At 37.6% G+C, this 24,538-nt stretch overlaps 1 protein-coding gene across 1 annotated transcript; it reads left to right on the forward strand.

The window, feature by feature from the left end:
* Window positions 1–15: 15 nt before the first annotated feature.
* Window positions 16–15,098, forward strand: CRLF2 (cytokine receptor like factor 2). Its single transcript, XM_050331384.1, has 8 exons — window positions 16–183; window positions 6,687–6,798; window positions 7,555–7,727; window positions 9,258–9,397; window positions 10,124–10,286; window positions 12,278–12,392; window positions 13,434–13,518; window positions 14,726–15,098. The coding sequence occupies exons 1-8, from the start codon at window positions 108–110 to the stop codon at window positions 14,996–14,998; spliced, it is 1,137 nt and encodes a 378-aa protein (XP_050187341.1). The 5' UTR covers window positions 16–107; the 3' UTR covers window positions 14,999–15,098.
* The last annotated feature ends 9,440 nt before the right edge of the window (window positions 15,099–24,538 follow it).

Here is a 24,538-nt window from a genome sequence, read left to right on the forward strand (position 1 = left end):
TAGTCATTTCCTCCAGTTCCCTCCAGCCTCTGGTGTAAAGTGATCAAACAGTAAATCCAGAAATTACAATTACTCATCTCTTCATAGTCTGTGGTGTCACTCCAACCATGAGACTCATCTTTCAAGCCTGTTCAGTGATCATCACACTGGGCAACCTTGTGGCTTCTCAGTCACAATCTTCTGGTAAGTTTAAATCCCAGATATTTATTTAAGAAATTGATATATTAACTAGCAGTATTTCTGTGTGTACTTTACCTCATGTGTTACAATATCCAGTACTTTTTTGATGAAAACAGTGTACAAAAAAAAAAAATCATATCCAGCAGAAATGAAAGTGGACTCTTAAGAAAAAAATGAATGTAATAACATATTTCTATGAAGGTTTTCTAATTAAAAATGAAGGCAGATCTTGCTAAACTTGTGTCTGTTCTTTAAGCATGACTACTTACTTTCTAAGGCATATATTATAAGAGTGCAGATTTCATCCAAGAAAGATTAGCCTTCACATTCAACAAACATTGGATAGAACACAGTCCAGGTAAGACTTCCATGCTTAGTACCCTGAAAGAATGAACACTATGGGAAAATATCAATAATAACTTCTTCCTGAGAAAGTATCCAGATAAAAATATTATTAACAAGTGACTCAGTTTGATGGATTCTAAGATTATGTCTGCAAATTTACATAAAGAACTCTCCCTTTCTGTTTTGTTACTGTTCCTGAAAAGAGGTTTTCTATTCAGTCTCTGTCCTGTGCATTCAATTCAGTAGCCATGTGCATGATGAGTTGCACTTTTGCATAAATTTGTTCCTGTTAAAAAAATGAAACTGTTCTTCATAGATCAGTAGTATTTAGGGTAAATAAAAACTATAGGTTCAGATCTGGGTCTTGTTTTCCAGTAGTTTCTGTACAGTTTGCTGCAGTATGTGGAAGTTCAACATGTGGTTACTTATCAGGTTTCGTCAGTGTAAGGAAATCAAAAGTGGTTTTTCTTCTTTGTTATGTATCAATGAGGTTGCAACTGTTCCAATACATGCATGTTCCATTCTGTTATCTTTGCAGATTGACATTCTGCCTTTCCTTTTTCTTTTTTTTTTTTTTTTTTAAACTCTTCCGTGACTTTAAGCCTTTTCACATGTTCCGCTTCAATAGTATTTTTTCTCAGCAATAAACTTTGAAAAGTAGCTTGGAGGTGGAATATACTTGCTCATACTCTTGCTTGTGGTTGTATCTGCATAATTTGTTGCTCAAGGAAATTTTTTTTCCCCTGTAGAAGTACTTTCTTCCCACACCACAGTGGTATTTTCCATGCTTTCTGTCCTGAGACAAATTAGGGGCCCAGCAGTGCCAGTGAGGTTAAAGTCTTGTAGAGCCTTACCAATCCCTCTGGTTTTATGGAAGATGTAGATTTGGATAATTCTCTCTGAAGCTCTTGCTCAAAGGCACCAGTGTGTATCCTACAGCACTGCAGCATATTGCATATCAATTAGACCAGGGGGTCAAGCTCAGACAGAAAGTTACTGCCACCCTATTTTAACCTAGTGACTGCTTATTTATAATATTTTTGACCTTTTAATCTATCCATTATCATAATAGAAAAAATAATTATAAATGTGTTGCTTTGGTGTATTTTGTGCCTCTAGGATCATACTTAGGAGAAGGCCTTAAATAATTGCAATTACTGTGGAAGATCTGGCACATTAGCTGAGAATGATCCATTATGTTGTAGCTGAATTCATAAAAATTCCATGATAAATAAAGGCAGAGAAATGGTCCCCTCTATTCTCTTTCCATTAACAGAAGATAGGAATGATTTTACCTGCAGGAGTATAGGTGTGTAGTTGTTGAAAAGGAAACATCATCAGAAGGAAAACCCATGCATATCCTCAGAGGATTGGATGTCCATTTAACCCAAACTTTAAAAGTCTCACTTAGACTACACATCTTTTCGTGTTGAAATGTGAATTATGCAACATATGCACATTATAATTTGAAAGTATGCAAAAAACAATGCATGTAAATATTTACTGTAAATTTGTACAAACCACAACCAATACTATATTCAAAAAGGCTACAAAACTCATGAAATTAGGATACACAGCAGAAAACTGGGACTAGAGCTCTAGAAACAAAGTCTTTAATAATAAAAAATTGGTAAGATTCTGTCCTACATACCTAATTAATTATTTTAAGACTGATTCCTTATGAAGTCCTTTAAAACTAGAGCACAGAAAAGAATACGCATATATCACCAGATAGTTTGTTACAGTTTCTCTTCTATTTCAATTAATTGTTTCTGATTATTATATTGTATTGCCTTCTATTTTAGTACATAAATAAGTGCAGTCATTGGAGTTTATATTTATATATTAAAATCCCAACATTTTAATTCATAATATGTAGGCATTTTTGGAAGAGAAATATTCTAATCCTAGAAAGATTTATATATGTTGTGAAGTTGATGCACACTGGCTAATTCTACTGAAGTCAAGTGGACTACTCAGAGGGTATAAAGTAAAGTCCATGAATAAATCACTTCAGGACTGGACTCAAACTGATATTCTTTGTCATCCAAAAAATGTTCATTGCCAAACCCAAGGTTTAGTCTTCATATCTGAATTGCAGCCTCTAATAAATAGTGCAGATTTATACTACAGATGAAAAAAATGGAGAATAATGAGTGTTATTTAAGGTTCAGAATTAAATCATGTCTTCTGTTGAACAAGCTAGTCAGATCAGACCCTCAGTTTTTACTTAGTGTACACATTGTAAATGTGTGGAAATCCCAGGTGGTTCCTCTGGTTTCTTTATTATTATCCATCTCTAGAGCCTATCTCAACTAACCCACACAGAGTTTGAAGAGACTGAACACCCCATTAAAGGAACTTTATGGGAATCAAAGTTTTAATGTTGGTGTCCTTTTTGCATTTTATTGAGGAAAAATATGGTGCCCTGAAAAAGGATTTCAGGAATTGGCCTGCACAGAGATGGAAGAGTCGCTTACAACCAAAATCTCTTCTTTTACTTCTCTGCTGGCAGGTTGCGGGATAGTCACAGGTTCAAGGAGATTCACAACAACACGTCACGTATTTGAGAAGCAAATTCAGTCTAAATATTGTCACCATAGTTATTGTGAGGTGTGTGAAAAAAAATTTGCATAAACAATTTAAGTGTGTTCTCTCTCACAGTTAATGAACCAGTGCTATCTCTCTTAATTCCAACAATTTCCCTAAAACATAATTACAAAAAAAAGTTACACTGCCCAGTAAAATAAAAATTAAGATAAAAATAAACAGTATAATATTATTTTAACATTTTGAACTTGGAGGGATAAAACTCATAGCATTGCAGTTTTTTTCCGCTTTGAGATCTCTAAAACTATCTTTTCCTCTCCTTTCTTCTCTTCTGTTAATGGTATTTTGTATTTAGGCTATAAATTCCTTTTTCCCTCTTCCTTCCTTTTTTCTACACCTGTATAGCCTGTGTGAACCAATTGGCTGAATACCTCAGAGTGATTATGATGGAAAGAGACTTTTTACAAGGGCATGTAGAGACAGGACAAGGGGGAATGGCTTTAAACCAAAAGAGAGTAGGTTTAGATTAGATATTAGGAGAAAATTCTTTACTGTGAGGGTGGTGAGGCAGTGGAACAGTTTGCCTAGAGAGGTTGTAGATGCCCCATCCCTGGAAATGTTCAAGGAGGAGTTGGATGAAGCTCTCAGCAACCTCATCTAGTGGAAGGTGTCCCTGTCCATGGCAGGGGGGTTGAAACTAGATGATCTTTAAGGTCCTTTCCAACCCAGGGTATTCTATGATTCTATGGTTAGAGCCGCTTTTCTTAAAAAAATTGTACATGTTCCCCAAAACCTTTACTGATATTAGATGTCTTCGAGCACCTACTTTTTGCCAGCGAAGTAGCCTCTTTGCTTTACAGTTGCCTTCAGTCTACAGATGCTAGCAGCTCCACGCTAGATATTAGCAGCTTGACACCACTGAGCAACCTGACAGCAGTCATATATAAACCCAGCTTTCATCATTTGCTGACCACTAGAAATCAATGCAAGATGATTTTTCACATCCTGGACCAACAGCTGCAACCTCACAGCTGGAGAGCAATAGGATAAACACTGGTTGTTGAGCTCACTCTCCAAATAATGAAAAATTCACTGCTGTGTTTTTCAGCAGGACTGCCCAAGTCCAAGTCATGGTTTGGAACTGGCACTGTTCATCTGGTGAGAGTCCTGGCAAATCCTGAATTAGTTGGCTACATCCAAGACGAGACTCTCAGACACCCACACTTTGAGCTGTCCTATGGGTGAGACAGCCTTCCTCTTGGTTTAGCACATAGCCCATTTCAATTATTTTCACAAAGTGTAGGAAGACAGGTGTGCACAGCTGTCTGCAGAGATGTTTAGTCACCTTCTGAGAATAAACTGAAGAATATTGCTTATTTTTTACTTGAAAAATTCTTCAAAACCTTGCCCTACAAACAGTATTTTGTTTTCTGTCATTATGCCAAACTATTATACACATAAAAAAAGCATCGGAATTAATTTTGAAATTAATTATCCTAGAAAAGACGTGATTAAGAAAGCAAGTACTCTTCCTGGTTTTATTTTCATAATTGAAGAAGGATCGTTAGCAATTCTTTCTCAAAGCGAAAATATCTGCAATCAGACTAATTACCAAAAAGTAGAAAGTATATATTTGGTTGCTAGTAAAGGGAATTGAAAGGATTGAGTTTAAATTCATAAAAATTATCTCAGGATGGTACAATATTCTCCATTCACTAACAGTGAATAAATTTATATTTATATTTGAGTTTATAATGTCAATTTTATTTAGAGTTGGAGAACATGTAATTATACTCTCAAATATATATTAAGTATATGTTTATCTACCTTTATAGAAAATATAAGTCCAAGAAGTCATATGGATTTCAATTACACTGTGTATTTTGCACAGCACAAACAGGTAGTCCATAAAAATTAGTGGGTTAGTGTAATTGCAGACCAAGAATCCACTGTTAGACACTCTGTCATCATATTTCTTCGTACCTTAATTAAAGACAAAATCATCTCTTAGACCTGTAGAGGGACTTACAAAGAGCTTGAGAACTTGGGAAACAGGAGGTACATTGGTAGTCTGTTGTAACAAAGGTAGAACTGGCTGAATAAACTCCATTTTACTATAGCTTTTGAAGGTTTTAACTTGTATTTTTGTCTCTTCTTATAACAGTACTGACACACAAGATTTTCTGTTTGAGAACAATACAGAACAAGCCTGCAGGCATTAGTTAGGAGCTGGAGGAGTTAGTTTCTAGTCTTTCTTTTGAAGAAGAGGAGAATATTTTTTTTACCAGAGCTCCATGAATCACATAGCAGAAACCTGCAGCTACATCTACCCAGTATCTCCTGGATTTCTGCTGTAACTGTCCTGAATGGTTTTGACAAAACAATGTATTACAATGTAAATACCCCTATATAAAATGTTCTAACTCTAATTAGAGTAGTCATAAAATATCTAGACACAGAGATATAGGCATGAAAATAGGCAAAATGCTGACTTGAACTCACATGCCTTTCTCACATTCTTAATATTGATTATGGAGTAAAAGATGCAGCCATGAGGATACTTATGTCTGATTCCCATGAAACAATCACGACGACTGGATGTGATGAAAAGCTCATAAGAAATTATTTAAAATTTTTCCACTGCAAACCTCTTCAAAATCCAGAATGGCATAAAATGTAAGGAGCAATCAAAACTAAAATCCTCTATTTTCCTCCTAGGCAGGAATATTCCAGTAAACGTTTTTAGTGATAGACACTTCATGGTTAGAGACAGTGGTCTGCAAATTTTTCCTTCAAGTGGTTTCTTGCTGATATTCAAGACAAATTTTCTCCATCTTTTTCATTTCACATATTCTAGAATGTAAAATAAATAATTTGTCCTTCTCCTTAGTATAGAATGGATTTCTAATCCTTCTACCTTCTTAGTTTCTCCATTTCTTCGATGCCAGGTTTTATCTTCGGTGAAATCATGATGGACATGGAATTAAAATATCTGTTTCACTAGCAAGAACTGTAACAAGGAAATGATCAGAAGAGGAAATAATATCTGTACAGTCAAAAGATCACGCTAGTATTTAGGGTGGAATTGGCCAGAACCACATAGATCAAATATGTAATACCCCTACTTCTGCTGAGCTGTTCTGGACTCCTACGGTTCTTGACTGGTTTGGACCGATGGTGTCAGTTCCTTATTTCTTACAGTAAACATTTGAGAGTTTACACAGAGCATTAGTTCCCAAATAGTATAGCATTAGTTCCTAAATAGCTTTTCTTAGTAGGTATTATGGGGGAAACTTGCTTTAAGGTATAGGCCCTCTGCATTGCATACACATGGCCCAGTATATATTTTTTGGCCAAGGGAGCATGTGGCCAAATCTTTCCCTGGTGTTGCTGCACATGCTTTCATTTTGCTATTTTGAAATTCTAATTTCTATCTCTCTAGCTTACTTTACTCTGTTTCCTTGTATTTTAAAAATTCTTATGACTTCTTATTTTATGATCACCTGAGACTACTGCATACATATCTTTGAAATACTGGTTGTCTATAAATATCAAGGGATGCTTTTCATACTTACTCCTGAAACCATATTCTCTGTCATTGTTCTGGGCAGGTTGGAAAGACGCCATCAACACCACAATAATCAATTTCAATAATGAGAAGATGCAGATCACATGGGCAGCAAGAGAGGTTTTTCACAATGAGAATGTGTCATTTTCTTACACGTGAGTATTGTCAATGCCTATTCTTCTCTTTTTAAGGGTTTACTTTGGGAGGATGAAATATCTAAGTCCATTTGAGTCTTCTGTGAACTGAAAATGCTTTTAACATTCGTTAATATCCAGCATGAAACCTGTTTATACTCCCACACTGCTACAGAAGTATACAAATCAACAAGCCTGGTGAGTAGCTTGTCACCACAGATATCATGTGAAAGATTTGTCCCTCTTCTGCCATTGTGCTAAATGGCTAATGCTAATTAAAGTACCGAAAAGGGGATTTCCACATACATGTTTATATTTTCTTTATTAACTGACATCATTAATGACTAACAGAAATTTAATATTTTTAATATTTGTAATATTTTGGTTAAAGTCAGCCATAATGATTGATCTTTTCCTATTGAGTAGTACATGTGAAAGAACTTTTTGCAGTATATTCTTGGAAACAGAATCATAAAAGTATCTGTTTGATCAAGTAATTCTCTTATTAGAAAACAACAGCATGAAGGAAACTTATGTCAGATTGCATCAAAACCTAGGGCTGGAAAATTAGAGAGGTTTGAGTGATGAATTCCCTCACACTGCTATGAAATTTGTCATTTCAAGAAATTCCGTGCTCAGACTTTGCTTGATAGGCACACTTGTGGGGAAAAAAAAAAAAAAAAAAAAGAAGGATGAGAAAAATAGTAACAAAAATTAATTGAATTGACAAGTGCTATTTGTTAAGTTGTCCATTTACCAATATTATTTCATTTATAGATTTGATGAAGGCAAGCACAAAGTTTGGAAGCCATGTCCCACATATTTATTGGATCACAATTATAATACTGGATGCCTTTTTAAGACAGAAGGACCCACCCTTGCCATCTCTATCAGGAACAGCAACGGAAGTGAAGAGCTTTTTTATAAAAAACTAAAATCTGATTTTTATAGTAAGTATGTAAAGTCACAACTAATTTGGTAGTCCCAGTATCCTCACTGATTCTCCAGTTGTCTGAGTTTGAGAATAAATTAGTTCTATCAGCAGATAAAATGTTATTTGTGTGCGTGCCAAAACTAAACTATACTTTTCCCTTGCTGTCAGCAGTGTGCAGCTGCAGCTAAGCAAGATAGCACAGGACAGTCAGATTTGTCACAAAATACAATTTCAAAATCAGAATGAAAATACACAAAAAAAAAAAAGTAGGTGTACTTTGTCTAGTGCAGGCCTGCTTGGTATTTGCATCAGGAAAATTAACAAAAGTTGATTGTTTTAGTGCCAACTGTGTATCTTTCTCATATTTTCAACCTTCCATTATTTTGTCATCTTCCATACAATGTGGGGCAGCAAACTGCTTCTTATCAAAGATGCTGTCACAAAAGCATCATCAGATATCAACAGAAATTAGTTGAGGAGCTCTGGTACAGAGTAAAAGGGACATCCTACTACTAGTAGAAAGACCATATTCCTGTTTCTGTTAAATCCTTCCTGTCCCCAAATACATATTTCACATCGAGTATGCGATTAGTTTATCAAAATCTTCTGGAATTTCACATGGTTACAACATTTCAAGTGGAAGGATTTTTCCCTAATACAAATCTCATAGAAAATATACAACTGAGAATTTTCTGGAAAGAGAATGTATTCCAAATTGATTATAATGTTTCAGCAACAGGGATTAAACAAAAGTCTGTCAAGGCATTGAATTTTGAGAATACTTTTATATATCATAATTCTTACAATATCTGTTAAATTATGGAAAACTGCAGCCTCATCCTCAAATTTTGGCTATTAAACACCAACTGATAATAAAATGAATGTTATCTAACGAGGGTTAGATAACAAAGCAAAAATACCAAGCATCAGACTAAAGTCTTTAAATTAGGAGGGCAGCGTTTTCATAATATGAAAAGGGAACTAGGACTGAGAAAGCGGGTAGCAATCTCCTCACCCCTTCATTTCCCACTACTGAAGACTAACTACCTGTGTTGTTCAAACCATGACATTGTCTTCCAACCACCCGAGAACAGTGATGGGCAGATTCAGTTGTGCACAGGTAGGAACCCAGTGCTTTTTGCAGTTGCCCCACCACGTCCCATATGGCCTCCAACAGCTGCACACCTGCGTCTTGGAGTCCTTATGTCACCGAATTTGTCACTTTGTTTCCAATGAAGAAGCCTTTTTCTTTCTCTTGATTACAGGGAGTATGAGGAGACTGGAGTCCTTCCTTAAGTATGTTCCTGACGTGAGATAGTAACTACCTTTAATGTGGCACCTTGAATGGTGAGAGGTGTTGTGGTGTCAGGCTCCACCCTGATGGTCAACAGGGAGATCAGTTACAAAAGCAAATCCAACAAGAAGAAAGTCCACCTTCTTCCGCTACTCAGGGAAACACTGAGACGAGGAAGGAACAATAATAATTTTAACTGGGAGGTGCTTGTTTTTCAGAGTCAATAGCAAAATTTGTTTCTATTCTTCTTAGTAAAGCCCAATCCACCAGAAAATGTGACCTTCTTCTGGAAAGAGGACACAGTTACTGTGAGCTGTAATAAACCAGAGAGAGCTGTGAAGTGCTTGAATCTTGAGCTTCAATACAAAAGCACGTTTGACAAAGAGTGGCAAGTGAGTTGAATGCCCCATTTTTAATCAACATTGGAAGGAACTGGAAATAGCATCTCCGTAGAATGTAAAATAGAGTTGTTTTCAAATTGTTCTCCTGCCCTGTATTTTCAAATAAGGCTGATAGCAGAAAACATCTAGATTTTTAGGAGCCTGGATACCTGCAATGCAAGAAATAATTTACTTTATGAGTTATATCCAGTTGCTATCCAAAGTGCTAAGGACGGTCTAAGGGAAAGGTCTCACATTCAGAAGAGTATGGAAAGACAAAAGAAGAAAGCAGAGTAAAGAGAGAAAAATAAGAAAAACTAATCAAAGAGTGGGGAAAAAAAAAAAACCAAAATGACATGGTTTTTTTAATTTATTTTAAAATTAGTTGCTATTTCAAAATACTACTTCATCAACCTAAATCTTTCCATTTTCAAATACAACATGTAGAAATTTTGTGGATAGGAGTTTCTTTGTATTTTGTAAATATGCAGATGTAACACAGTGCACGACGTAATGGTTGTTATGGCCTTCAACTCAATATCTTACAGTGTGGAATAGATATGAATAATAAAATGTCAATGAAGAAACAGAATTCCTTGGAAAGTAGAGAAGCCAGCATTCAGTTCTGGGTCTCTGGGTTGATCTATCGCTTGTCCTACTTGTGACCATGACTGAGTGAAGCATTCTGAAGCACTGCCTTGAAAATCCGAATTAACGACAATACACCTTCCTTCTCAGTCCAGAACTTCCAGATGTTGCCGTGTTGGAGATCAAGGCTTTGATTCAAGGAAGTGCTATTCTTTCCGGGTCAGACTGAAGAGGCTAGCACCCCACTGCAATGTAGTTGATTACAGCAGTGACTGGGAAGCAGAAACATTTTGGATGAATGGCACATTATTAGGTAACAGCTTTTATATATATATGTGTGTGTATATGTAGTCTAACTGCAAAAGGGGAAGGGATGACTGCAGAAGAGGCTGGGAACACACAACAAATGAATGTTGCACTATTGTGCTTCATCTTCTGTTATCAAGGAAAGTTCATGTGGACTTCTAATTGCCCATGTTTAACTCTGTCCATTTTGTTCCTGATGATCCATAATGCAATCAATTTATGTCATAATCAGCAAAGTTAAGAATATTCTTATTATTTGTGTTACAAGTGTGCCTAGGGTCCTTCAGTAATAGTGATGTGATACATGGTGGTTCTGTGGATGTGGGTGTTGGGGGGGTGCCCTCATAGGATATTTGGACAATAAACCAAAACTCTAAGAAAACCCTCGATGCCCCATTTTTGAAGGCAGTTTATTTTGAAAGTATATCCAGTTGGACTACTGGAGCAGAGGTCACAGAAGTCTGATGTTCATAGGTGCTGGATGGATGGAAACAGGGATGACGGGGATAAAGAGATTAAATGGAAGCAAACCCAGTATCAGAACTGCTTTCCCACCAGACAGATACATTAGAATGTGAATGATTTCGATTAGATCTTTGGTGAAACAGTTTTTCTACTATCAAAACCAAAAACTAGATTTACTGTAGTAAAGGAAAGACCATACACCATACTAACACATTTTTATTATATCAGCTAGGCACAAAATGCAACCCACTAGGCTTTATCAAAATTATGAGACACTCAGATGTCCAACACACCAAGATCTGAGTTCTCTAAAGTGCAGTGGGCTATTAGATTACTTGAAGAAAATCTATATATGCAAAGCTGGGATGAAATCCTGGAACATAGGTATGTGTACCCTGTGCAGTAGTGACCACAGTGCTGACCTCCACCACGTAAATTGTGAGCCTACAAGCATGTCCTCAGGTGTGTCTGGCAAATGCCCGCAAGGAAACACAGAGGAATATGTCTTCCTATGCACTTTGGAGAGGTGACCACATATTAGCCCTTTCTGAACCATTTGACCAGAGGCTACCAGTAGATGCCTGCAAGGAAGGAAAGCACAGAGGAGACAGACTAATGGTGCAGGGAAGTGACACTGACATAGCCCGTTCACTGGGAAAGTCCTTTGCTTTAGGACTTTAATGAGTTATTATTGACTCCAAATCTAACATCACAGCAAACCACGAGCAGAGATGGGCTCAAGAAATTTCATAAGCTCTGAAAACCTTACTTAGGGGTCACAACCTGACTTGTGGGCTTCCTGGCATGCTGAACAGAGCAGGCAGGTAGATGTAACAAGCTAAACAGTTGCTTCTGTATGAATAATCACTTAGTTTTTATAGTATTTATGTGGAGACCAGAAGGTTAGTAGTAGGAGGCAGAGTCTTGAGGTTGCATTGCAAAAGCTCCAAGAATAATTGGAATGCAGAAAAATGCAAAAATGCCTTTTTTTTTTTTTTGGTACCTGCATGTTAGATATTATCCTGCCACTAGTTACTTTCTCGGTATAAACTCTTGCTTGTGGTTTGCTAGCTCTTTGTTTGCTGGAGTTGTTTATTTGGTTTCTGCTGGGAGATAAGACATTCAGGCTGCATGCAAAATAGCATTTGCAGCTTTAATGATAGTAAGTAGGGGTATGTAATACAGATCTTAGCACTGAGGTGCTTTGTCGCTGTCAATGCATATGATGAAGATGAGATGAAATACTTGATTCATTCATAATGCATCTGCCCTTCCTGTAAGCCCTATTTGTCCTGAACCAGGACAATTTAGATAAATAAAAGCACAGTTTTCTTCTGTTGAAAGGTTTGGGGAAGTATAGGTTTTCTTTTCAGTATCAATTGACCAAGTAAATTTCTTTTATTTGTTCTTAAAAACTTTTCTGAGCTTTTTTTTTCTTTTTAAAGAAAAGTCAACATTCCAGCATGATTGGAAACATTTACTGTTAAAGCAAAAAATAATTTTTTGACTTAATATTTTTGTGATTATTCTTAGATTCATGTGATGATGATAGAACCTCTCAGTCAAACACAGTAATTGTTTTAAGTTCTTTGCTGGCAGTGCTTCTAATGATGCTTGTCCTCCTGATTCTTCTGTGTAAACAGCAGAGGTAAATATAGTTTTATTGGTTACTACTAACTAACATGTCACGAAAATGCAGCTATTATTCATGATCAAGTCTTAGCAATCAAAATTCCCATCAGATAAATAAAGTCATTGTGAAGATGTAAAAGTCAGTAGCTTAATTACTTTTTGAGGAATAATGCATCCTGGCCTTCCAAACACCAAGGCCATTAATTTTCAAAACCAAAACAATTCTGGTAAAAGACAATGTTTCAGGTCAAAATTCTGTCTCTTCCACTTAAATTATTTTCTTTTTTTTTCCAGAGAAGTCTATCATTTTACTTACTTCTTCTGAAAGGACATTCTTTTGTCTATCTTCATCAAACTCAATGTCTTTTTGAAACAGGATAAAGTAAGATTGAGTGCATTTAACCTTAATAGGACAATATCAATATTTGGATTTGCAACTGAATGATGCTGCTCATGTTTAGAATTTGCAACTGAAAAAAAACCAACCAAAAACCAACTACCAAGCAACAAGCAAAACTTGTGAAGGCTTCAGATTTTGGTTTTTTAGTGGGGGAGAAAAAGGCAAAAAATGCAGTATTTTTGGAGGTGAAAGTATTTGGGATTTTGATCACCTTTTTAGATCATAAATTGAGTTTATCCTCCTGTGCTTATGTGTTTCAAATTTACACTTGTGTTCACTAAGTCAACCAAATTGCTGTCATGAAGTTGCTGCACCATTTTCCCTGTCTGGGGATATGTGGCCAGAAAATGCAAAGCTCTTACTAGTGCATAGAGCAGAATTGCACTTGCTGACTAGCTGGAAGTTTGTAGAAATTCCAGATTTTACTAGAGTGGAGCTGGGTCAAAAATTTATCAGAAAAACTATCATTAGCCCAATGGTGTTATCATACTGCTGTAAGTGCTTTTTCGACTTTAGAACACATTTTAAAGAAATCAAGACTAGAGTACTGTCATATAAAATGTATCTGTGGGTACAGAACTGTGCTGAAGTGGATTTTTGTATGACTGGCTATGTTATAATGAAACATCGATTTGTATTTTTCTTTACTTTTTGCAGGGTGCAGATGTCAGTAATGCCGGCTATACCAGATCCAAAATACATATTTGCTGATCTCTTAAATGATCATAATGGAAACTTTCAGGTAAGCGTCGCCTTCTTAGCAGGGCTGTAAACTCTACAGTGTTGAGAATAATTTGAAAGTAGCTACTGATTCTTGCTCTGTCACAGGCACAAGCACAAAAAGACCCAAGACAAAAGCCCCAAAGTCCTTGCTGTTGAGCAGCATCACCAAGAGGATCCACAGAGCAAATACCAGGGCTTATACAATCAGTGCAGTGCTGCTTTGGCACTATGAAAAGACACTTGCAATGAGAGACAGAGAATCTGCCAGAGAAGAATTTAAGGATGCCCAGAGGCACAATATCCGCTGAGATGACATTGTAGTGTTTGCATCCATTCCTGCACATGATAAGTCAGGGAGTTTGCTTCTGCCTGGTCTTGTGCTTTATCTTTATGAAGTGAGAGCAGTGAATGCTGAGCCAGTGGTGGCACTCGTGCTTTTGGAGGTGTCAGTCACAGTAAGAAGCATCCTTTCTTAGCCATAGAGGTGCATAGTCACTAAACCATTGGACACGGAATGGCTAACAAATGAATAGATTACAGTTTTTACTTTTGCTTTCTTAATGTTTCTCATAAGTCCCTGACATCACATATGTGGTGTAGTTTTCTGTATTAGATGTTTTAGTGTTTACCTTAATTACTACTAGGTTTCCTCTGAGGGGAAACAAGTCATTGTCATTTACATTGACAAATCCAATGATAATATCAAAGAGCAGTAATAATTTTTCCATAACAAGCTGAAAAGTTTTTGTATATGATAGCTTTAAACTCAAATGGAAGAAAAAAACATATAAATTCAGATTAATATTGAAGCTTTAATACAGATATGCTATGTTGCCTAAATCTCCATGTAAACTCAGTCTTAATTTAGTTTAAGTCAGGGCTTGGGTCAAAGAATGCATAAGTATGTCAAGGAAGTAGCACCAGATATTTCACACATTCAGGTTTTCAAAAGGCCCTGACTAAATACAAAGATGTATTTAATGCGGTCTTGAGATTAAGTGGAGTGTTTATGCTGTTCTGGAATCCTGTTTGTTTTATTTCGATTCTGTCTTTCTTCCATCGTAGTATCTGATGTCCTACTTGTCTATATTGCTTCCTCATCATCTTCTCCATTGTGGCTTATCCTGGAAAGATACCATTATGAAAGGAAAATCAGAGTCTGTACAACCAGGTTTATTTTAATTGATATCTCATCTCTGCCAACACCAATATTTTAATTTTCCTAGGAATGGCTAGACAAAACTGATCATGTGGTGCTGCAAACCAAGCTAGAATATGAAGAACCAGAGTGCATCACTGAGGCAGAAAGCCAACAAGAAGATGAAAAGAACAGTGACAAACAGGGGCCCTTGGAAAAAATCTTTGCTTCTTCAGGAACGGCTGAAAATAGTGACCCCAAAGCAGCTCAGATTGCCTGCCTGATACCAGCACCCAACACTATAGCTTCTTTTGCTGGCTTCCATATTTTAATGAATGACGACATGTATGTGACTTTGTAAAATCTGCAAAATGCAGAAGGTGTTAAGAAATTACATAAAAGATCCTGATGAGTTTAGGGGAGTGGCTGAAAAGATCATTATGATAAGATTCACTTCAACAAAGGCACTGAGCTGTATTATCTCTTTTTGGATCTGTACTTTCCCAACAGTTATGATAACTTGGGTAGACTCAATGTCTGAAACAAAATCTTGATCCTTTATAGACCTAGGATTGTTCTTCTAATTGGAGTTTATCTCTTAGAATAAACTGAGCCCTATTTTCCTCTATGGACAGGAGAGGACAAGAGGTCCTCCTTAATTAATATCAGTAGAGCTGAGACTTAGTCCTTATGCTTATGGAGTGTAGAGCAGTGCAAACTACGCTGTTGCTCTTCCCAAATGAAGAGGGAAAAAGAAGAGATTTTGCTGTCTTACAAAGACCAGACCATATACTGTGCTTTTTCAAGTGACAGGATACTGCTTTGCAAGCCTTCCTTAAGCTAGGGATTCTTGCTCTTGCAAACTACTTCTCCCAGTGTCTAACTTTGCACTGCATGGCATGCCTTAAAGGTTTTAAGGGAAGCAATAAGCCCCATGTCTAAGAACAAAAGAGCGAGGATGTACAGGATTGAATAATATTTTATCCTGCAAGTAGTGCTGCAAGTAGCTTCCCACAGAACAGGACAGGGCTTCAAGTGCCTCATCTGAAGGTCAGGTCCTCCGTATCCTACAGTCTTTGTACAGTCAATGTCTTATAGTCTTTATTCTAGAGATGAGGTTCATTTTTAACAGTATTTATGTTTGAATGAGTAGTTTTTGTTTCAAACTGGGGTTTGGTGCAAGCAGCAGCTGTAGATCTAAATTAGGATTTACTCATGCTGTGTATACTAGTTTCTTGGTTTTCTTTAGAAAATGTTTGCTTTGTTTTGGTTTTGGTTTTTGTTTTGGTTTTTTGTGTGTGTTTTTTAACAACAACAAAAAAGTTTTAAAAAACAAACTTATAACAGTGTTCTAAAATTTTCTAAACATACCATAGTTTAAACTTGGAAATTTCACATATCAGAAAACTACAGTGATTAGTAAAGAGTTTTGAATTCAGGGCTTTAAAAAGTTAAATTTCAGATCTTTTTGAGAATAGGAAATAATAATCTGGATGATTAAGTTTTGAAATCTGTTTCTAGGTGCCCCAGTTTCTGTACAAGGAAAAATATAGACAATTTCTGGCCAATAACTGGAAAACTTATTTGAAAGGATAGTTAGTCACATTGTCCAATATTTTCTTGACATTGCCTCAGATTTGACTCTTCACTTACAATATTAACATGGTGACAGAGGATTTCCCATAATTACAAGAACAATTTGGCCTTGTCCTCTCTAAAACAGATGTATGCAAATTTTTGATGTTTTTTGTACGCCCTGCACTTTGAATTTTTTTCTGAAAGGTAAGTGTGCAAATTTTCATGAGGAGTGTAAGAATGCATGAATTTTAAGCTAATTCAAGCTAAATAAAATTTGATAAGCAGAATCTATCTCAGCTCAGTTCTTATATGATATAAATTGGTATTATTGCATAAGAACCAGATACTGTGAATTACAACAGACAAGAACCTGCTCCAGTAATGATTATATGAATAAAGAAGTAAAACCAAAATATATTGCTTAGTTGCTTCCTCTTCAAACCATGCATAATATATGGTTGTCTGCAGAGTTGGCTAGATACCTTAACTGAACCACTTTCATTTGAGCAAATACTTGTCTGCCTGAATTCAAAACGTTGTAGTATATTTTCCTGAAATCTTATTGTGTAAAAAAAAAAAAAAAAAAAAAAAGAAGAAGAAGAAGAAAGTAATGTTGAATTGTACTGTTTAAGCAGCATTCCTGAACTGAAATGCTATAGTCATGTAAGTTTTTAATATAGACTATTATGATTTATAAATAAAAATGTTCTTTTTGTGCATGTATATAACCATATTTACATTGTATATACAAAAGGAAATAAAACAAATGAAACAGCCAAATATCTCAAACATTTATTTAAAAAAATGTCCCCTCTGAAGAAAACAAAAGGAATTACTTACATTTAAAACAAAACACTTTTTTTCTCCACCCAAAAAAATGAGAAGGAGGCTACACAGTAACTTTCACATCTTCCTTCTTATTTATTAAAAAATTGTCATGTTCTTCAAAGGCATGAGTCGCTCAGATGCTACATCTTGGTCCCTAATTACAGGAAATCATGTTTTTGTTAAAACAAGTAACAGAACTTACTAAAACCAGTCTTGTACCTTCTACTTTCCTTCCTTTTTTTTTTTTTTTTGCTTGAGTGCATTGGTTAGTTTTTGTCTGATTTTGAAAATTAAAATAGTGGTAATGAATTTTCTTACAGTGTACTTACAAAAGCTTTCAAAACCATTTCTGCCTTTTTTTTTTTGTGACTTACATTTTAACAGTTACTAAAGTCAAACAAACAAAACACAGTTTATTTTACTTTTTCCTTTTTCTGCTAACAACGTGAGCTGCAAAGATGAAACTGGAGGGCCATACTTATTGAATGCTTAAAAAACTGTACTAGATAAAATGTTTTGGGTTTTTTTTTGGAAAAGACACGCAGGTCTAAATTTTTCAAAATACCAAATAGTCAGCATTTTCCATGGGAAAAGATGATGTGACCCCTACTGACCTTTTGTGACTATCTAAGTAGAGATCTGTCACTGACTAATCTAGTGGTCGAAAAAACAGTATTGTGCAATAAGAGAAGAAATGTAGCAATAACTCCCCCTTTCCTGGAAATTTTTTGTAACCCTCATGATTTGAGAGTTGGTTTAGTGTCATCTGCAGGTCTTGCTCCTGCTTGGTTTCTTGCTGGCAACTACTGGCACAAGGTTTTGTGGGTGGGAAATAGCAAGTGTACACTCACCCTGAGCAATAACAGGTTCCTGCATCCACTTTCACCATATGACAAGCTTGGAGAGCAGGCCCTAACTTGCAATGTGAGAAGTTGCATCTCTTTGGGGTTCCCCTCTTCTCCTTCCTGTATGTGTCAGGGCTAGGGAAGCAGGTGAAGGCTGAGCAGTCCAACAGACTAGCAGTAAAAACTCTGTCACAGGCTGTAGATAAAAGGAGCCTGTGTCCCTTTCCCTTATTGTGAAATAACACAATTTCTTTTTCAAATCAAAATCCCTTGGATTAGTGATGGGTTTCATGTTTACCTACTCTGTGTCTGGGGCTTCTAATTTCCTAGTTTTAGAGAATAACTGTGAGAAAGAAACAATACACACCATGTTAAAAAAACCTCCCTGTATATATATAGACAGGCTGAAAATGTTAACAGAAGATGGACCAAAGAATATCTTTACATTTATGAATGTAAAGATATTATGTAATATTATAATTATACAGAATAAAGGAGGTACAGATATTAGCTCATGACTATTTTGCTTTGTTCCTCTCTGTTTTCTTTCTATCAGTATGCCCAGGTATCACCATTTTTTGATAAATGTTTTCCTGTGGTATATTGATCTGCAAAAGTTAAAAAGTACCAGTTATCACTGTGTTCCCGGAAGGTTGTTAAAGGGAAGAAGAACAGACTCAGTTTTTACTTTTTGATAAGAAAACAAGATGGGTAGATAAACTGTAGGCAGTAGGTCTTGTAAGGTCTACAGACAGAATGAACTATATTCTAACACTAACTCTCTGCACCTCTACAAAATTATACAAATAAGAGGAAGCATTTCAGAACAATCCCTTTAAAGTATGAGATATTCCTAAAATGATTAAGAAGTGCTGTAGTATACCTCTTAACTAGGAAGGAGTTAAAGTCATCAATACTAAGACGGAGAGGGACGTGTATCACCTATGCCGCTGTATCTCAGCACAAACAGCTCCGCTTTGTCCTGTGAATCTTTAGTGTAATGAGCTTGATGGGAAAAGCATCAGTTCCTTTTTTGGTGGGCATCTGCATCTTTGAGCTGCAAAGTCATACATCCTCTTACCACTCTGACCCAACCAGCCTGGAAGAGGGATTTTTACGTGAAAGAGCTGAGCTTCCAAAGAAGGATGAGAACAGCATACAGAAGTGCACCATGGTTTTTAACGAGCATAGGAGGTCCTTCTAACTAAAAAGAAGAGGAGAGTGGGGAGGGAGGAGGCTGAATTCTGCATATCCTGCAAGTTCTCTGACTGCAGAACTATAACCTTAAGCAGGGAGAGGGAGAGGGGAGGTTACCCTCCGCCTGGTACGATGAAGGGATTTAAAGATATTTTTGGTCAACAATAACAGCAAACAATGTTTCCACATGAAATTCCTAAAGGGTGGATTTTCAAGTATTCTAGCTCAATCTAAATGCATTCATAGAGGCAGTGGGACAACACAGCCACTTACCAGGTCATACAGGCATTGATCAACATCTCTAAGATATCCGAAAGAAACAGACCAGGACAGCAGAAGCAGGCACACTGCTCTACTAGGCAAACAACCACATTTCCAATGCATTAAATTGTCATAGACCAGATGAAACTAATAGATACAGACAAAAGTCTACCTCTACTTTACAGTAAATCTTGCCATAAGCAGTGATTTTACCATTAGAAAATGAACATATTTTGGGATTTCTCTCTCTTTAGGTAGCCAATACCTCAGTTCCCATTTCCATATGAAAGATTCTTCATCTGGAATTTGTGAAGTTAACTCAGCCTTACTGTGGGCCTACTAATAACTGCTCCATCTCTGAGTATGTTACCTTTGTTTAAGTTTTCCTAGGGTTTTTACATAATAAACAAGGAAAGAACGACCCAAACAGGTTGGTATCAGGTTTACATATGAATCACTATAAGCAGAATACAGCAAAGCCACTGGAAACAGATGTTTTATTTCCTATCATATTCTGCAGTTGTCGTTGATAAAGAAACTAAAGCTGATTTAGGGGGCTTCTTGTGCAATTCCCTTCCTCACTCCCCCCATTCATTCCAAAATATTTGAATTTTAGTACAAAGAACAGCAGCAAACAAAGGGTCTAGCAGATGGTTCAGAGTGGAGTTATCGCTCATGGTATCTCAATGCGTGCAAATGTCTCATGTTTCTTGCAAGTTATTTTGCAGAAGGTGTTAGATCTCAATCAACAACACAAAGGATTTAAACACCCAGACAACTGGAGAAGATCTCCACATCAAAAAAGTCTCAGCGGGCTGCCACCCCCCAGACTAAAACAGGTAGCACAACTAATATGGTGTAGATTGAAAAACAGGAGGTAAAAGAGGCAGTCAGATGGGAGCCTGTACTTGCTCTTGATTTTGATTGTACTCAGAACTGTGAAGTATTCCACGTCTTGTGTTGAAATCAGTAAAATCAGAATTGTTTCAGTTAGAACTCTGGATGAGGTACTGCTTCTGCTACCATGGCACTCAGTGGGGAGGACTGTTCTCAGCTGTGAACTCAAAGGAACGGGAGAAAGTGGGAGCATCTAACTGACAAAACTCGGACAACTGAATGATGTGTTTCTACAGTACAATTTTACCTCCAGTATTATATATCAACCTTTACAGTACCATTTGGTTTGATGTGAATGTGTGGTTAAAGAACCCATGCAAAATATTTTGCAACACACTCATAAATCTACATCAGTATTAATGGGCTCTGTTGTATGTCAAGGAGGAATTTGTCAGCGTTCATCCATATTCTGCTGGGCAGTTGGCAGAATCTGATATCTGTTGAATGCTGAAAGAAAATCCTGTTTGTGTTTATTCTGTGGCAAGATATTTTGATTTGGTTCTTTGAAGCTGAGGAACCAAATGAGTTGGAAGACAAAGAACTTACGGAACCTTTTATTCCAGTCCTGCTTATGCAGCAACAGGGAAGTTCATATAAAAATTAAATTACTCTTTTAAGAAAAGGAAAAGCAATTTGACAGGAAGAACACTTGAAAGTAATGGTTCTTTATGGAGTAGATCATCCTAAGTGCAATCACACGGCACCTACAGGATGGACAAGGGATCAGACCCAGCCAGCATGGATTTAGGAGGGGCAGGTCCTGTCTGACCAACCTGATCTCCTTTTATGATTAGATGACCCGCCTGGTGGATGAGGGGAAGGCTGTGGATGTGTCTATCTGGACTCCAGCAAAGCCTTTGACACTGTCTCCCACAGCACACACCCTGGAAAATCTGCAGCCCACGGCTTGGACAGGGGCACTCTGTGCTGGGTTAAGAACTGGCTGGAGGGCCGGGCCCAGAGAGTGCTGGTGAACGGGGCTGCATCCAGCTGGTGGCCGGTCACCAGTGGTGTCCCCCAGGGATCAGTGCTGGGCCCAGTCCTGTTTAACATCTTTACTGATGATTTAGATGAGGGGATTGAGTCCATTATTAGCAAATTTGCTGATGACACCAAGTTGGGAGGGAGTGGCAAACTGTTGGAAGGCAGGAGGGCTCTGCAGAGGGATCTGGATAGGCTGGAGAGTTGGGCTGATTCCAGTGGGATGAGGTTCAACAAGGCCAAGTGCCGGGTCCTGCACTTTGGCCACAACAACCCCTGCAGCGCTACAGGCTGGGCACAGAGTGGCTGGAGAGCAGCCAGATGGAAAGGGACCTGGGAGTTTGGATCGACAGGAGGCTGAACATGAGCCAGCAGTGTGCCCAGGTGGCCAAGAAGGCCAATGGCATCCTGGCCTGCATCAGGAACAGTGTGGCCAGCAGGAGCAGGGAAGTGATCCTTCCCCTGTACTCAGCACTGGTGAGGCCACACCTGGAGTGCTGTGTCCATTTCTGGGCCCCTCAGTTCAGGAAGGATATTGAGGTGCTGGAGCAGGTCCAGAGAAGAGCAACCAGGCTGGTGAAGGGACTCGAGCACAGGTCCTATGAGGAGAGGCTGAGGGAGCTGGGGTTGCTTAGCCTGGAGAAGGCTCAGGGGTGACCTCATCACTCTCTACAAATATCTGAAAGGAGGTTGTAGCCAGGTGGGGTTTGGTCTCTTTTCCCAGGCAGCTCTCAGTAAGACAAGAGAGCATGGTCTCAAGTTCTGTCAGGGGAGGTTTAGGTTAGATATTAGAAAGAAATTCTTTACAGAGAGGGTAATCAGGCATTGGAATGGGCTGCCCAGGGAGGTGGTGGATTCTCCATCCCTGGAGGTATTTAGGAAGAGGCTGGATGTGGCACTTAGTGCCGTATACTGCTGGCTGTGGTGGTGGTACATCAAGGGTTGGACTTGATGATCTCAGAGGTCCTTTCCAACCCATCTGATTCTGTGATTCTGTGATTCTGTAATGACTGAACGTCTTGCTTATATAAAGCTTTATGTATTTTGTACTGCAAGTACGTTAACTGTACCAGAGTCAGAAAATTTATAACCAGTGCAATATAGACATCCTCCACTAGCTGTTAAAATCTTAATTTATTCCAGATATTGTTTAAGAATATTGTGGTTTAACCCCAGCCAGCAACTAAATACCACACAGCCACTCACACCTTCATCCCATGCCCCCTAGTGGCATGGGGAGGGGAATTCAGAAAAAAGGGTATAACCTGTAGTTTGAGACAAGAGCAATTTAATAATAGAAGTTAAATATGTTAACAACAAGAAGAATGGAATGGAGACAACAAAAAGAGAGAGGGGGCAATAAAACTCAGGAAAGACAAGTGATACAAAATGCAACTGCTCAGCACTCACTGAGCGATGCCCAGTCCGTCCCTTAACAACAATCTGTCCCTACCAGCCAAGTCTCCCCAGTTCACGATGTTCTGAGCATGATTTTCTATAGTATGGAATATCTCTTTGGTCAGTTCAAGTCAGGCTGTCCTGGCCACACTCCCTTATGGCTTCCTGTGCATCACCTCACTGGCAGAACATGGGAAACTGAAAAGTCCTGGTCTTAAGGTAAACACTCCGTAGTGACAACTAAAACATTGGTACGTTATCAACATAATTCTCATACTAAATCCAAAACACAGCACTGTACCAGCTACGAGGGGGAAAATTAACTCTATCCCATCCGAAAACAGGACAAGAAAAGACACTTAGGCAGTCATACCTAGAGTTGAGCAGAGGGGAAGGATCTACATGCTGGCAAAACTCTGTCTAATGCAGCTCAACATGCCATTGGCCTTCTTTCCTGCAAAACTGAATTGCTAGCTCATGGTTAGCTTGTTGTATGCTGCAAAGCTGCTTTCCAACTGGTGATCCCCATGTGCAGGACTTTGCACTTCTCTTTGCAGAACTTCCTTAAGTTCCTGTCACCTTTTTTCTTCTAGCCTTTCAAGATCACTGTCTAAAGATAAGCATTTTATTTTGCACAGGTGACACTTCTGTGTCAATGCAAAATGCATGGTTCACCCACTCTTTTGACCTGCACTGGTGTAAGAAATAAAACATTGTGGAGGGTGGCAGTGGACAATACCCACTGTTATAACAACAGAATCATAAATTGCTGTTTATCATGTTTAGTAAGGTAGTATTTAAGAGAAAACTGAATCTGGGACACTGTTGTACTATAAAACTCACAAAGAATAGACAGAATAATAGGCAACATCTACAGAGAGCAAAAAGCTGAACTGAAAAAAGAAACAGGCAAGTGAGGCAAGGATAGCACACATGTTGTAGTAAACAGCTTTCAAACAGTAGAAAACAAATCTTTTTGATGTCTTGATGTGATTTTATGGTTTTAAAAGAAACAAGAGTTGAAGATGAAATACAAATGTTCTGACATCATTCACACATTCTGTCAGTGTTTACTTTGGTGTTTGCAGCTGAGCCTTTGAAGAAAAGAAAGATATTTTACAAACAAAGCCAGCCTGAGGGGTAAAATGATTTAGCAAATCTAATAAAAATATGTCTTCTAAGACACAGATAAGCTATTGGGCCACACACCAATGTAGAATGCATCTTAGTAGTATCAGTTGTATTTCTGTTCTTGTAGTACTCTGACAATACAGTCAGCTGCCTCTGGGTATTTTGGAAAAATATCGTTACCATATTTTGCATAGAAGTTCAGTTTAATCCATCAGTATATTAACTTTTTAAGTGCAAGAAGCCTTAAGGATCCTTATAGACTAGATGATGATGCAGATCATACCAAGGAAGACCATAAAAAGTGTTAGACAGCCGGAGACAAAGAATAGCCTTGCTGGTCGGAAAAACTGATCTTGCAAGTTACTATGTTTGATGACAATAAAGGGGTTCTTTGATTTCTGTGGGTTTTTGATTTAAACATCAACTCAGTAACCAACATGCACATCATAATTTCTCAAAATAAGATATTATTTTCTCTCTGGTTACATGAGAATATCTTGAAGCAGTCAGTGTTTCTTCCATCAAACCCAACCTGTAAAATCACTCAAGACACTTCCCTTTAGAAGCAGGTGGTTCTTCATGGTTCAACAGTCTCGCCAAGTGCAATGAAATCTTCAGGGACAAAACCTTTCATGATGCTTATGTTGACTGTCCAGTGGGACATATGCACAAGACTATTATCTTTCCATTTCTGCCTGGCATAATACTATATACAAGTTATTTAATCATGCTTTACAAGATGTCAAGTACAAAAGTCATCACAATGATTTCCCTAGGCAAATACT

The sequence above is a fragment of the Myiozetetes cayanensis genome, unplaced genomic scaffold (genome assembly GCF_022539395.1).
Source record: "Myiozetetes cayanensis isolate MyiCay16 unplaced genomic scaffold, myiCay2020 scf5-8, whole genome shotgun sequence".
Classification (NCBI taxonomy): Eukaryota; Metazoa; Chordata; class Aves; order Passeriformes; family Tyrannidae; genus Myiozetetes; species Myiozetetes cayanensis.